The sequence below is a fragment of the Tursiops truncatus genome, chromosome 4 (genome assembly GCF_011762595.2).
Source record: "Tursiops truncatus isolate mTurTru1 chromosome 4, mTurTru1.mat.Y, whole genome shotgun sequence".
Taxonomy (NCBI): Eukaryota; Metazoa; Chordata; class Mammalia; order Artiodactyla; family Delphinidae; genus Tursiops; species Tursiops truncatus.
This window is the reverse complement of record NC_047037.1, coordinates 143,953,595-143,967,678: the sequence shown is the minus strand read 5'-3', so window position 1 is coordinate 143,967,678 and position 14,084 is coordinate 143,953,595. Positions and strand designations below refer to the sequence as shown.

Below are 14,084 nucleotides of genomic sequence, written 5' to 3'. Positions count from 1 at the left end.
ATCAAAGACAGCCAGCCAATCCTAAAAGCTCCCAGAGAGAAAGAGCAAATCATCTTGAAGGCTCAGGAAACAGACTGACTTTACTCAGGAGTAAACACCGGGTGCAAGAAAGCAACACAGCTGAAGAAACGAGTGTTGAACCTAGAATTTTATATCCAGCCAAAGTATCATTTAAACTTGAGGGTCTAATAAAAATACTCCCAGACATACAACCAAAAACACTCATGAAAGACAGTGATCAGGAGAGAGACCAACCTAGGAGCCCCTGCAAGAGATCTGGCTGTGACGGGCTGAGCACACACCTTAAACGTTACTGCTGCCTTAGAAACAAACAAAAACCTAAGTACAGATAAGGCAACCAACAACTCAAAATCTAGACAATATCAACATTACAGGGTATAAAGCAACAGATCCAAGAAGCTCAACAAACCCCAAGCACAAGAAACAAAGAAAACTACACCAAGGCCCATCATAATCAAGTCACTCAAAACCAGTGACAAAGAGAAAAATCTTAAAAGTACCAGAGGGAAAAAAGGCACAGTACATACAAGGGAACAACAGTAAGGAATAAACTTGGAGGAATAACACTACTGATGTGAACGCATGATTGTTAAGCTACAACCATTAAGAGAGCCGGCTCTGCCATACAACAGACGAATACATCAACAGAATAGAACAGAGTCCAGAAAGAGAGTCACGCATGCGTGCGACCGCTTTTAGACAAAGGAGCAAGGGCATCGGGGACGACGGGATTAACACGTTCAAAAACGTAAGCTGTGCGCCATACCTTGAACCATACTAAAATTAACTAAAATCTAAATCACAGACCTAAAGCTAAAACCTAAAACTATAAAACTGCTAGAAGAAAACCCAGGTAAGACTCTTTGTGACCTTGGGTTTGGCAAAGATTTCTTAGATGTGAGAACAAAAGCACTATTCATGAAAAGGAACTGATAAGCTGGACTTCATTAAAATTAAAAACTTCTGCTACAAAAGCCACTGTAAGAGAGTTCAAAGAGAAGACAAAGCCTTACGGAAAATATGAGCAAAGCACATTAATGATAAAAGTCTTGTTTTCAGAAAGTAAAGAATGAGAACCAGATACAGTTCACAAGGGCAGAAAGCAGGTCATCAACGTCAGTTACATGGAAATGGAGGGGGGACAGGGAGCGGGGAGATGAGGACAGGCAGGGACAGGAAGGAGACCTCTGGTGACCCTACTTACGGTGCGTGTACATGCGTGTGCTTTTGTACCCAGGGCTAAAGAAGATGGTATCAGTGGAATGTTGATGGGGCCGTTTCTAATATCCTATGTTACATGTATCACTTATGTAATCAGAAAAGAAACTATTATCAGCGTGAGGAAGTTTTTAAAAATGTATATTAAATTGGTAAGAAATTATCTGATCAAAATTTCTCAAATCACTTCATCACACTCCCATGTTGACATAACATTTAAAATCTTAACGTTCTTTTTAGGTATTCTTAAAACAAAACGGCCATTCCTTTATCTCTCTTGAAAGTTTTTCTTTATACAAAGGTTTACTGAGAGAGTTTAAATACAAAGGAAATATACAATCACACAATGGTGAAAATGTTAAACAGGCAAAAGAGTGTTCAAAAGTTATCCATATGTAATCTACAATTGAAAGCACAAATTTTTTCAATGGATGTCCTGATGATTCAAATAAAATATCAGAGACAAATTTAAATATTTATAAAAGCACTGACAGAGTGGCAGAAATCTAATTAGAAGGAAATCTCCAAAATTAGAGAAAGAAAAAAATACTAAAACACCTACAGTAGTAAAGCGGTCCTTGATGCACAAATCCACCAATACCAACCCCAAAGATCTAGGTAGAAAAATGGACACAAACATTTACAGAAATTATTCTAATGGGGGAAGGAAGATTTAGCTTTCTCCTGAGATTCCTATAAGCATCCCCTAAGAAGAGAACACTTACACTCCAGGCTACATTAAAACGTACTATATTATGTGGAAGTTATATTTTTTTCTTGAAAAATATGATGTGGTAAGTTATGGTTCAAGTGAAAATAATTTCCGAATGGGAGGGGAGTTTGGGGGAGAATGGATACGTGTATGTATATGTACAGCTGAGTCGCTTTGCTGTGCACCTGAAACTATCACAACATTGTTAATCGGCTATACCCCAATATAAAATAAAAAGTTAAAAAAAAAGAAAGAAAGAAAACAATTTCCTCAGCGGAGACGTGGTGTCCGAGCAGAGGCCTGCAGGCCTCTGGTCCCTACCTGACCTGAAGCGCTCGTCCCGGGCGTGGCTGGGCCTCGTCTTCTGCTGTTCGGGCACGGGGGCCGTGGCTTGTGAGGGCCCGGGGATCCTAGTCTCTGCTTGTAGGGATGGATCTACTCCTGAAACACAGTTTTACAGGAGCACCTGCTGTGAACAATTTGCTTTTCCAATCATGGAGAAACCCATGTAAAACAGCGCACGCTTCCCGTCCACTGCTGCACAGCACCCGCTGCACGACCACGCACGCTGTGGTGGCCCCAACGCCAGAAGACCCTGAATTTGGAGGTCAGGGCGTAGACGTCAATGTCCGCTTCCAGTCCCACCACCCACAGCCCAGCGCAGCCCCGCGGCCTCACTGCCCACCGGCACCCAGCCGTCCTGGGCCCCGAGCTGGGCACGTGCGCACGCAGGGCCGGCTCTCTAGGGCCGGCTCTCCCTCCCCTTCAGTGTCCCTGGTGTCAGCAAGCCCAGTGGGAAACAGCCCACAAAGCCATCACTGGGGGTGTCGCCAGCCGCCCTCAGACACAGGGACGAAGACGGGTGCCAACCAACCCCGACGGGCGGCCGGCCAGCTCTCCACTCCCTGTCGCAGCCCCCCGGGCTCTCACGCCCACAGCCCCGACACCCAGGCCCTCGGACGCCACGTGCCACGGCGCACGAGCATGCAGCCAGTGTGGGCTGAGCCCTAGTTTGCTGGCATCTGAGAAGAGCACAAAGTGAAGCCTTCAGCTGGGCTTCAGCAAAATAATCTGTTCAGTGTTTTAGCCTTTGTTTCAAGACATCTCCGAAAAATCACCTCCAGGGCCCCCAGCCCTTACCACTGCCCCAAAAGCAGCAGCCTATCCCCACCTGGGCCCGGGTGGGTCCTGACCTCCAACGCTGCTCGTGAAAGGCCACCTGGCCCCCAGCTCTCTGTGACGACACACAGAGAGGACAGAGGGGACGGGGGCCACGGGCGCTCGGCTGCCCAAGCCTCCCGGCACCGACGCCACCCCTGTGACTGAGGAGCCCCCAGAACACCAGCTCTGGCTCCGCAGGCAGGGAGGAGCTGCCCTCCGAGCCAGGCCAACCTGCAGGTTTGGGGGCAAAGCGCTGCTCTTGCTGTCGTTTTACCTACCAGGTTTGGGGTGTTAGTTATGCAGCACGAGAGGACAGTGACACCCCCTGGAAGTCCATGTTCAGCTCTTCGAAGTGTGAACATATACACACATACACATACGCGACACACAGCAATACTGGTCAGCACTGCTTCTGGCTTTTTGCTTCTTGTGACTGGATAAAATTTCTTTAGAGTCCGTAACAGAGAACACAGAATCTTACGTGTTACAGACTATAACCAGGCATGCTGCTAAGTGACATATATGCATATGGACATCCTTACAGTTTTACTCCAAAATACAGTGCTTTTATTGAGATCGATTCATTTATTCAACGAAGATACAAAGCCCAGTGGGAAATCACTGGATAAGAGTAGGTATATTTTTAACAGGTATCAAGAGAGAACTTCTCAGAAAGGTCACAGCAATTCGCACTCCCGCAATGTGCTATTTCCCCACGTCTTTGTCAGCGATGGATGTTATAAGGTTTAGAATTTTGCCAATCTGACAGGAGAAAAATGGTTCACTAATTTGCATTCCCGTGTCTGCTAGGGAGGTTGAACATACTTTACTGTTTATTGCCCATCCGTATGTCCTCTTCTCTGAATTTCTGTTAATTCTATCCAGCTAAGGAGCCCCCCCCAAGTGACCTGCAGGAAGCCTCGGCTCAGCTGGAGGTACCACCCTGGGCTGTGCTCGCCCCCCAGGCCATGGCCGGCTGGTCGCAATCCCTCTGCAGTTTTCATTTCTAGGGAGACAATCATAACCTGTTTTTCTTCCAGGTCTCCTATCTTGTAACCCCCACTCGAAGGTTGTTCAAATGTTCTCTGGAGTTTTGTAGTATTTAGAGCTTTAATCCTTCTAAAGCTTACGTTCGCTAATGGTGGAGAGGAAGAGGGTCCCACTGTTGCCTCCAAAGGGATGGCGCCGGTTACTAAATAAATCTTCCCTCCTTTGAATTTTCCTGAATCGTTTCTAGACGCCCCTCTCTTACACTGTTGGGCCTTCCACACCGTCCACCAGCGCCCTCCGGTTGGGACTAGAAAGTGCAGGCGAGTGGGCTGAACACCATGAAGCCCAGGCCTTTCTCACTGGCTCCTTCCCAAAAATGTACTGGCTACTTGAAGAACTTTTCTCCTTCAAGTGGGTTATTACTTCCAATGCCAGGTTTCAGGAAAAAAAAATCAGCCACTGGTATTCAGAATGGACTACATTTTGTTCACACATTAATTTGGAAACTACTACTTTTATAATATTAAATTTTTCCATTTAGGATATTGGTATATTTCTTCATATTTTAGGGTCTTGGTTATTTCTTTCAAACGGACTGCATGATCCTAACATAGGTCCTGTGGCTTTCTTGCTAAATGTATTAAAAACATTTGATAGTTTATTGCCATTAGGAACGTGAGTTGTTTTATAAAGAGCAATATTGCCAGAGAAAAGTTATTGATTCTTGCATATCTGTCTCCTATCAAACCAAAGCTCTTTCTAATTCTAATAGCTAAGTAAGGAGTCACCTAGGTTTTCACGGTATAAAGTAACAGCACCCGGGCAAGGATGGCATGCTGCGCTCTCTAACACTCGCCTGCCTTGTCTGTCTGTGGCGCTGCACAGGCGCTGGCCACCCCGACGGAGGGCCTGGAAGTGGCATGGCGGGCATGGCTGCCGCTGAGGAAAGGAAGTACGATGGCACATGAACGCCTCGTTGGACAGCTGCTGTTGATGCCTGGCAAATGGGCTTCAAGATGTTTTCTTTAATAGTTTCCTCCAATTGTACTCAATTTTACTTGCTTTTCCTTTATTTTGATGGATGAATGTCAGTACATAAAGCACCTCCTCAGTATTCTTCTTGTTACTGATTTATTGTAAAATATATCACACCGCTGCAGGCAGAATAAAGCATGTATTCAGTCCAAAAATTATTATACAGAAAAAAACTCACTGTAACAACTGCAGCAGTTAAGAAATAAACACTCATGTGCCTTAGAGCTCCTTGTGGGCCCCTCCAGTCTCACTCCACACACACGGAAATGCCACACTCACTTCAGGGAAGACCACTTCCCTCCTCCTCTTCCTTTACCAGCTACAAAAAGGTTTGAGAAATGGCAGTTCGGTGGTTTTTTTAGTTTTACAGGCTATATTCCCGTGTAATCGTTTTATCACTCCCCGTTACGTTTATGAGACTCATCCTTGCTGACACACGTATGCATCCTGCTGATGGATGTTTGAGCACCTGGCAGTTGAGGGAAAACAATGAACATTCTTGTGCACAGAACAAGAACAGGGTGCAGGCATCCAGAGTTTCTCCAGGGCATGCGTGTCCCTGAAGGAGAGCTGCCGGCTGCCTCTGCACCTCTTCAGCTCTGCCAGGTCCCACGCGCTGTGCACACCCGTCTGAATCCTCTCCAGCAGCCCAAGGTTTAATGTGCATCTCCCTGACTGCTACCAAGCTTAGGTAAGTTTCTTTTCGTTTGCTTGCTGGCTATTAGGGTTTCCTCCATTTTCCTACTGGGCTTTTTAAAAAATCATGTTGGGGGACCTTCTGGCTCTTTAAAGTTGAAATTAATTAAAATTAAATTAAAAATTCAGTCTCTCAGTCACACCACCACACTTCAGCTGCTCAGGGGCCACACGTGGCAACTGGTCAGTGTACCAGACAGTGGAGCTACAGACCATTCCCACTATCGCAAAGGGCTCTGCTGACGCTGCTGCCTTGCAGGCTCGGAAAACTAGTCCTTTTCCTGTTATTTGTGCTGGGGTTATCTCCTCCCATGCTGTGGCTTGTCTTTAGTCTCTTCATGGGGACTTGTGATAGAATAAAATTCTCAACTTTAACACACCCCGATTTACCAATTTTTTCCTTTACAGTTGCTGCTTATTGGTACCTTTAGGGACTTGAGAAATCCCTCCTATTTAGAGATGGTGACAGTTTTCCTGTGTGATCTTCCAAAGGTGCTATAATTTTTGCCTTTCTCATTTAGGCCCTTAATATCTGGTTTCCGTGTCCTAAGGAACTGTGCCAGCACCGGGAGCGGCAACACCACCTCCACCGTAAGCCTGGTCTCCACAGCGGTGCATGTCTGTCTGGGCCCATGATCTGCTCTGCATTCTAGCTGTCTTCCCTTGTGCCCAACCAGGCTGTCTTAATGACGACGGCTTGATATTAACTCTTCGTACCCTAATCAGCAAATCCTCCCACCTCATTCTTCTTTCTTATCATATTTTGAATCCCTTGGCCCTTTAAACTTGTATATACATTTTTTTTTATAAACCTTTCTTTTTTTTTTGGCTGTGCCGCATACGGCACATGGGGTCTTAGTTCCCTGACCAGGGATCGAACCCGCGCCCCCTGGAGTGGAAGGGCAGAGTCTTAACCACCGGCCTGCCAGGGAAGTCCCAAACTTGTATATAAATTTTAAAATTAGCTTGTTAAATTCCACCCCCAACAACTCTGTTGAAACACTGAATGTGCACGCTACAGATCAATCTAAGGTGGGAAGAACTGACATCTTTATAATATTTGTTCCAAACCTAAGTAAGGAAACGTTCCTTACTAAAACCATAAAAATAATCATGGTCTATGATCATAAAAATAAAAGAAATCCTATTTGGGGATGAAATCTACACCAAACCAGAGATATAAATTATACTCTATGCCTTTGGATCTTATAATCTTATAGTAGACACGCCATTTGCCCAGACCTTCTCAATAAAATATGAAACTACCAATGTCAAGCTCTAAAATCAAATTTTAAATCGGTTTTACGAGACGCGTGCTGACCTTACCTTGAGCGAGTGGTACATATCGTGCAAGCAGCTTTCCCCTTTTCTTTTCATATCCTTTTTGAGTGATGTCACCTAAAACAACAATGGAAAAATAGAATCACATTTCTTCTGAAGTTCCCAAAATTTTTTAATTAAAAATTCATTCATAATGGAAAAACTGGAAACACTTAGGTCCTTCAACTGGTGATTGGATAAAGAAAGCACGATGCATCCACACAGTGGAATGCTAATCAGCAGTAAAAAGGAACAAGCTATCGACAGACAACAATCTGGGTGGATCTTACACGCATATTGCTGAGTGACAGAAGCCAGACTCAGAAGGCTACATGCCGAATCATTCCCGTCACAGGACATTCTGGACAAGAGTCAAAACTGCAGAGACTCCGAGGCCACGCCCCAGACCGACAGAATCTGCATCTGCATTTTACCAAGATCCCCAGGTGACTTGTGCAGGTTCAAGCTGCGGAAGTACTGGTGTAAGGGACCCACAGGAAACCAACCCTCGCAGGCCACGGGGTGTCCCTGGGCCAGCACTCGGGGAATAGGACCTAAAGAAGAACAGCCTAAAAATGAATTAACCTACCCAGAAACAGGGCAGGAAATGTGTCTGCAGGGAAACACTTCTCAGTCTAAGCACAGCAGCTGGTTTCCTGGATAACTTGGAGCGCTCAGGGCAGATCCAGCATGTCTGGGAGACTTTATTTCGACCAGAAGCATGTATCACAGTGTCCACGAGTACCTTGCACTTTGGGTGAGTGGTCTTCAACAGAAATCTTCCAGTGCTCTGCAAGCCCCCCTGGCACCCACTCCGCGCCCCTGCTGCCCCTGCCCCCCGCCCACCCACCCCAAACAAACAGGCAAAGTGGTGAGGCCACTGCACAGAGCCTCCGCTTTGAGGACTGTGCACCCAGTCGGGCGCCCACACAGCCGCTCCCGGTTGCCACCGACACCCTTTGACTCGGCCTTGGTCTGCACCTGACCCCCCACCAACCCCACACAAAACTATTCTACTGCCTTGTGGGCCTTTTAATTTGAATACGTTCTGCAGAACATATCCTGCCTTGTGTCCGTGTATCTTTACTCTACCTGAATGACATCATATAATAAATCTCACTCTGTTGTCAATTCTTCACTAAGCACTTCATCTTTATCATCACCCAATCTGTGATGTAATGAGCACACCTAATCCACTGCTGACTGCAGTGGCCCGTGGGCTGCGCTGTCCTTGTCTTACACTCACTGGACACTCACAGACCCTGACTGGATCCAGGTTATGATTGTATGATTTTGCTTACTGAGTTTCAACTTGTGAACAAATTTAAAGCACATGTGTTTTTTTTAAACAATATCTACTAAAAAATTTGTTTCCTCCAGAACATATGAAAATATGTAATTAAGACAAATTTAAATGAAAACAATATTGCAACACTAAACTAAAACAGATAAATCCTCATTTAAAGCAGAGCATTGGATTTTGCAGGATTTTTTTTCAATTTTTTTAAAATTAATTTTTATTGGAGGACAGTTATTTACAATGCTGTGTTAGTTTCTGCTGTACAGCAAAGAGAATCAGTTACACATATACGTATATCCACTCTTTTTTAGATTCTATTTCCATATAGGTCATTACAGAGTATTGAATAAGGTTCCCTGTGGTATACGGTAGTTTCTTATTAGTTATCTACTTCATATATGGTAGTGTGTATATGTCAATTCCAATCTCAGAATATTTTAAAATTAAGTACTCATTTTCTAGAAACTGTCTCTTCTCATGTTCCCGTTTCAAATGAACGCTTACATGGTGAAGGTACCAAGAGCATTCAGAAAGGAAACGTGCTAACTCCCAGTTTGGTGCTCATGATATCCTGAAAGCTGTCCAAACCAACTGAATATAACCCGCGACACATTTTCGCGTGTAACCAGTTAGCATATTTTCAAATATCCAATGTAGACACCAACCTGACACACCTCTGAATGCAAAGCTTCCAGCCACAGACAGCAAAATGGAATCCAAAACAGACTCCAGGGCAAAACTAATGAACTCACATAAAGGGACTCACATCCAAGATTTCTGACCCCAGTTTCGGTAAACGCTAGAGAGAGACCAACAGCAGAGCAAGCTCCTCAGTCTGCTGCACAGAACCGGGATGACCCTGACCACCAGCCAGAGGGAATCCCAGACACAGTGGAGGTCTCCCCTGCGTGGGCACCCCGGCCCCAGGGCGATTTTGGAAACACACCAGGCCATCTGCAGAAGGTGCCTCTCTGGTGGCCTGTGGGCAGCTGCTCTCACGAATGCTCCAGGCAGGGGCACGGTGTGTGGCTCGGGTTGACCTCCACGGCCACAAACCAAATCCACTTTGGATTATAAAGGCAAAACCCCGAATGCTATCATCATGTCTCTACCTCAGCAACACAATTTCTAAAGACCTATTCTCGAAGGCACTCAGTAGCTCCTTAGGGTCACGGGAACGAGGACAGGCGGTGCACATTACATGTAACAGCAAAGTATGTGAGAAAACCTAACTGTCCATGAAAACAAGCAGGAAGAAGTGAATGTGATGCCATACCTCACTACTACAGGATACTGTGAGTCCTAAAAATACTCTGGTACTTGAGGGGGCGGGGAAGGGGTGGGTATCACGGGATTACACGGGATCCATGATAGCCTACTGAGTAAAAACAGCAAGCTGAAAAACAACGTACATATGAAATGATGTAATTCTGATAAAAATTAAAAAATAAAACTATATTCACATGCATGTAGGTATATATATTTCTGTATGTGCACAAAATGTCTGGAGGGGTACCCAACAAATTATTAGCAGCGGTTACCCCTAGGAAGTGATTTATTTATTTGGCTTGGGGTGGGTGTTAGATTTCGCTTTTTACTTCATGCACTTTTGAACTCGTTAAATCTTTTAACACAATAATCATATAATCTTTTATAATTAAGAATATATGGAATATGGTTTGATAATGTACTATGGCTATATAAGATGTTATTGTGGGAAACTGAATGAATTCTATGTACTATTTTTGCAATTTCTTATGAGATTAAAATTATTCCGAAATTAAAAGTTAAAATATACGTGAGAGAGACTATGTGAAATTGGTGTTATTTCTTTTTTAAATGTTTGATAAATTTTGTCAGTGAAACCATCTGGGCTTGTAGATTTATTTTCCAGGTTTTTTTTTTTCCTTCTCTCTTTTGCTTTATTTTACTTTTTTTAGAGCAGTTTAAGGGTCACAAGCAAAATTGAGGGCAAGGCACAGAGAGTTCCCATCCATCCCCTGCCCACCACATGCACAGCCTCCCCCAATATCAACATCTGCCACCAGAGTGGTGCATTTGTCACAGACGATGAGCTACGCTGACATGTCATCATCACCCAAAGCCCATATGGTTCACTCTTGCTGTCATACATTCCGTGGGCTTGGACCACCGTATAATGACATGTATCTATCATTACGCTACCATACAGAGTATTTCACTGCCCTAAAAATCCTCTGTGCTCTGCCTATTCATCCCTCTCCCCACCCCCTGAACCCCTGAACCCCTGGCAACCACTGACCTTTTTTACTGTCTCCATAGTTTTCCAGAATAGTTGGAATCAGTAGCCTTTTCAGATTGATTTCTTTCACTGAGTAACGTGCATTTGAGATTGTTCTGTGCCTTTTCTTGGCTTGATAACTCATTTCTTTTTAGTGCTAAATAATATTCCATTGTCTCAATGTAAGAGTTGATTTATCCATTCAACTACTGAAGGACATCCATCTTGGTTGCTTCCAAGTTTGGGCAATTATGAATAAAGCCCCTATAAAAAGCCACGGGCAGGTTGCTTTTAAACATCCCTTGGTGAGATAAGACGACACTATGGTATGATTCACACTGGATGCTCATGACCAGAACGCAGAACACTCTTGCAGCTGAAAGGAGAACTTAAATATCATCCCCTCCAGGGTTTCCCAACTTTTCAGCTGCACAGCTTCCACTCGAGCGAACTCTTTTGAGGAATGTGAGTGAGAAACTGTGCTGCTGAGGCAGCGGCGGGCCTGCCCTCTGGGCACCCCTTCCTCCCAATGCAGTGGCGTGGCGGACTCCGGAAACCCCTGAGAAAGGCACCCTCTCCTCCCCAGCACAGAGGCTTCCCGGCCTCAGCCCTGCCTCCCCGCTCCCGCCCCGACCTTGCTCACTGTGCCGACCGACCTTTCTGACTTTCCAGAATCTAGACTGCTGTCAATTTCCTTTCAATTTTTAAAACTGCTACCATTTCCGTGACATCTGGGGAAGGAGAGTCATCTTCACCTGATGACTGGTCATGCGTATTGACCTAGAAAATCCTCCACCCCAAGTAAATGCTCCCTGGCTAGAGACCCTCTCCGGCCTCCGTGCACAGAGGCCCAACCCTGCTCTGCTCCTGCTGTGGTGTCTTCCTTCTTCAGTCTCCTCTGTGGTCTCCTCGCTCTGCCTTTCCCTCTGGGGCTTGAGTCCCTCGAGGGTTTATCCTAGGCCTTCTTTGAATTTTTCAGTTCTCCAGACGGGGCAATTGTTGTACCAATGACTTCCAAATTTCTACTTCCAGACTAGCCCTTTCTAAAAGTGCCTGTCCTACACACCCAAATGTTCCCTGGACACCATCCCTCAGATCTCCCAGAGGTGCCTCACGCTCAACAGGTATGAAGCAGACGTGTTCTTCCCGTGTCCCACATCTTCAGCGAAGAGACCCATCATCTCGCCGGCATTCATTTCAGAAACTCGGGAGTCATCCTAGAGCCCCCCAATGAGGGGTCATCCTCCGACGTGCCCCTCTTCACACCAAGGCTGCTGCTTCTATTTCAGAGCACTCTCCCCAGCCCACTGGCTCAGCCTCCAGCCAGGTCAGCACGGTCTCCTGCCCTGGAGCACGGCAACATGCTCTTTAACGTTTCTTATCCCAATGTCACACTCATCCAAACCACTCTCTACATGCCACCAGAAAAATCATTCTAAATCTGAGAGAGAGAGAGAGGAGTAAAGAGAGACAGACAGAGATCACACAGGAATATTTCAATTGCTGCTTAATACCTTAAAACCCCGCCAGCTCCATCATTTATTAAGGAAGACCTGCTTAAAATAAAGCACCCAAGGGTAACCACTCCCTTAGCCCTTTTTCAAAAACAGAAAATTGGCCATCTCTCTTTTCAAGATTTTGTGGGTTCTTGAACGCACACACTCATTTTAATCTTCTCCCACTGTTGAGAGCTGGGGTAGAAGACTGCATAAGGTATACGTTGATGGCATTCTTCTTTTTTAATACAATGCCTTTAGCAGACCACACACTTTGCTGTGTTGTCCAATACAACAGCCACTAGCCATATGTGGCTATTTAAATTTTCATTAATTAAAAGTAAATTAAATGACTATTTAGTCCCCCAGGCCCACCAGCCACATTTCAAGTGTTTAATGCCACAAGTAGCCAGTGGCTACCACACCGGACAGCACAAAACATTTCCACCACCACAGAAGGTTCTACTGTGCCTGTCACCTCACATCCACAACACCCACCTGGCTGCAGGCAGCATGTGAGTTTGTTCCAACACTGGTCTAGACTCCAGAGTCCGGTCCGAATTCCTCTCTGGCATGCATAAATCCTCCCGTGAGGAGCCCCGTCCTTCCAGCCTGCTCTCCCACCACTGGCCGGGGGACACTGTCTGGACCCCCAGCTCACTCAGCTCTGGCTCACCCTCCTCTGTCCAGCACGTCCTTCCGTGCTCTTCTGCTCCACCCTCCTCACACGTGCCTTCAAAACAAAGCTGGAGGAAACTCTATTTCCTGCTTGCCCAGCCCTGACGGTCACTCCCCTTTTAGCACCGACTGGGCCCGCACACTTCACCGCACTGCCAGTTCACGCGTCTGTCAGCCCCGCTAGGTCATGAGCCTTTCTACTCAGTCTGCTGAAGGTTGCTGAAGGACAGGATGACACGCTGAGGGTCTTAGTCTGCTCCGGCCGCTATACCAAAATGCCACAGGCTGGGTGGTCTAAACAACGGTTCTGGAGGCTGGACGTCTGAGATCCACGTGTCGCAGCAGGGCTGGTCCCTCCCGCGGCCTCTCTCTTCGTGTGCAGACAACCGCCCACCCGGGTCATCACGTAGTCTTTCCTCTGTGTGTGCGTGTCTCTCTCTCTCTCTCTTATGAGGACACGGCTCCTAGGGGATTGGGGACCCACCCTTAGCACCTCATTTAACCTTAATCACCTCCTTAAAGGAATATAGTCACACTGGGGGTTAGGGCTTCGACATATGAATTTGGGGGGCACAATTCAGTCCATAGCACCAAGACTATCTGACGATGAGATGAGAATCTCTATTTCTATGACATTTCTATGACCTTCATTTCAAAACGATCCTAGTTTTAGTGTTTCCTAGCTGTTTCCTGAAAACAGCTTAGCCTCCTTCATCTTTAGAGGTAACCTAAGGACACAAACCCATGAGTTATGGAGGAACTTACTAGGACATGCTCTTTTGAGTTGCCTGTTCTCAACAAGCATAAGCATAGCTTTTGACGTTTCAGATACTCAGTTTAAAGGTTCTTTACCAAAGACCCTGTAGAAAATTTGTGAAGTCTGAAAGGGAATAAAAGTTCCTTCTCTGTTTCCAAAATGGTAGTCTTAAATCACGAATAGTCAGTGTAGACTGAAGGAACAGGATTTCTATTCTTTCCTTACGGCTGAATGACACAAAGCCAAGTCTGAATGGAAACCCCTGCGTGATCACTGTACCCCGGCGATTACTTGAAGTGCTGCCCCAAGAATGCAGGAACTCTCAAAACACAGGCCATTCATCTCCTGTGTGAAAAGTGGGAAGGGAGCCCTTGGGGGGCATCACTCCAAAAGATTCTTCATCAACAAATGACAGAGGTAACAATGTTTAGGGTTTCCTT

At 45.7% G+C, this 14,084-nt stretch overlaps 1 protein-coding gene across 40 annotated transcripts in view; it reads right to left on the bottom strand.

Moving 5' to 3' along the window:
• DIP2A (disco interacting protein 2 homolog A) overlaps nucleotides 1-14,084 on the bottom strand; it is a 90,388-nt gene that overhangs the window by 68,564 nt on the left and 7,740 nt on the right. For 39 of the 40 annotated variants that reach the window (XR_012331688.1, XR_012331691.1, XR_012331683.1 and 36 more), the window contains exons 2-3: nucleotides 7,160-7,231; nucleotides 2,273-2,392 (exon numbers count right to left, since the gene is read on the bottom strand). Coding sequence is in view for 20 of the 40 variants with exons in the window: in XM_073804625.1 (XP_073660726.1) it covers nucleotides 2,273-2,392; nucleotides 7,160-7,231 (192 nt within the window). In the remaining 20 variants the exon portion in view is untranslated. Of the gene's footprint in view, nucleotides 1-2,272; nucleotides 2,393-3,390; nucleotides 5,253-7,159; nucleotides 7,232-14,084 lie in introns of those variants that run through there. The other variant, XM_033856301.2, reaches the window with a different exon arrangement.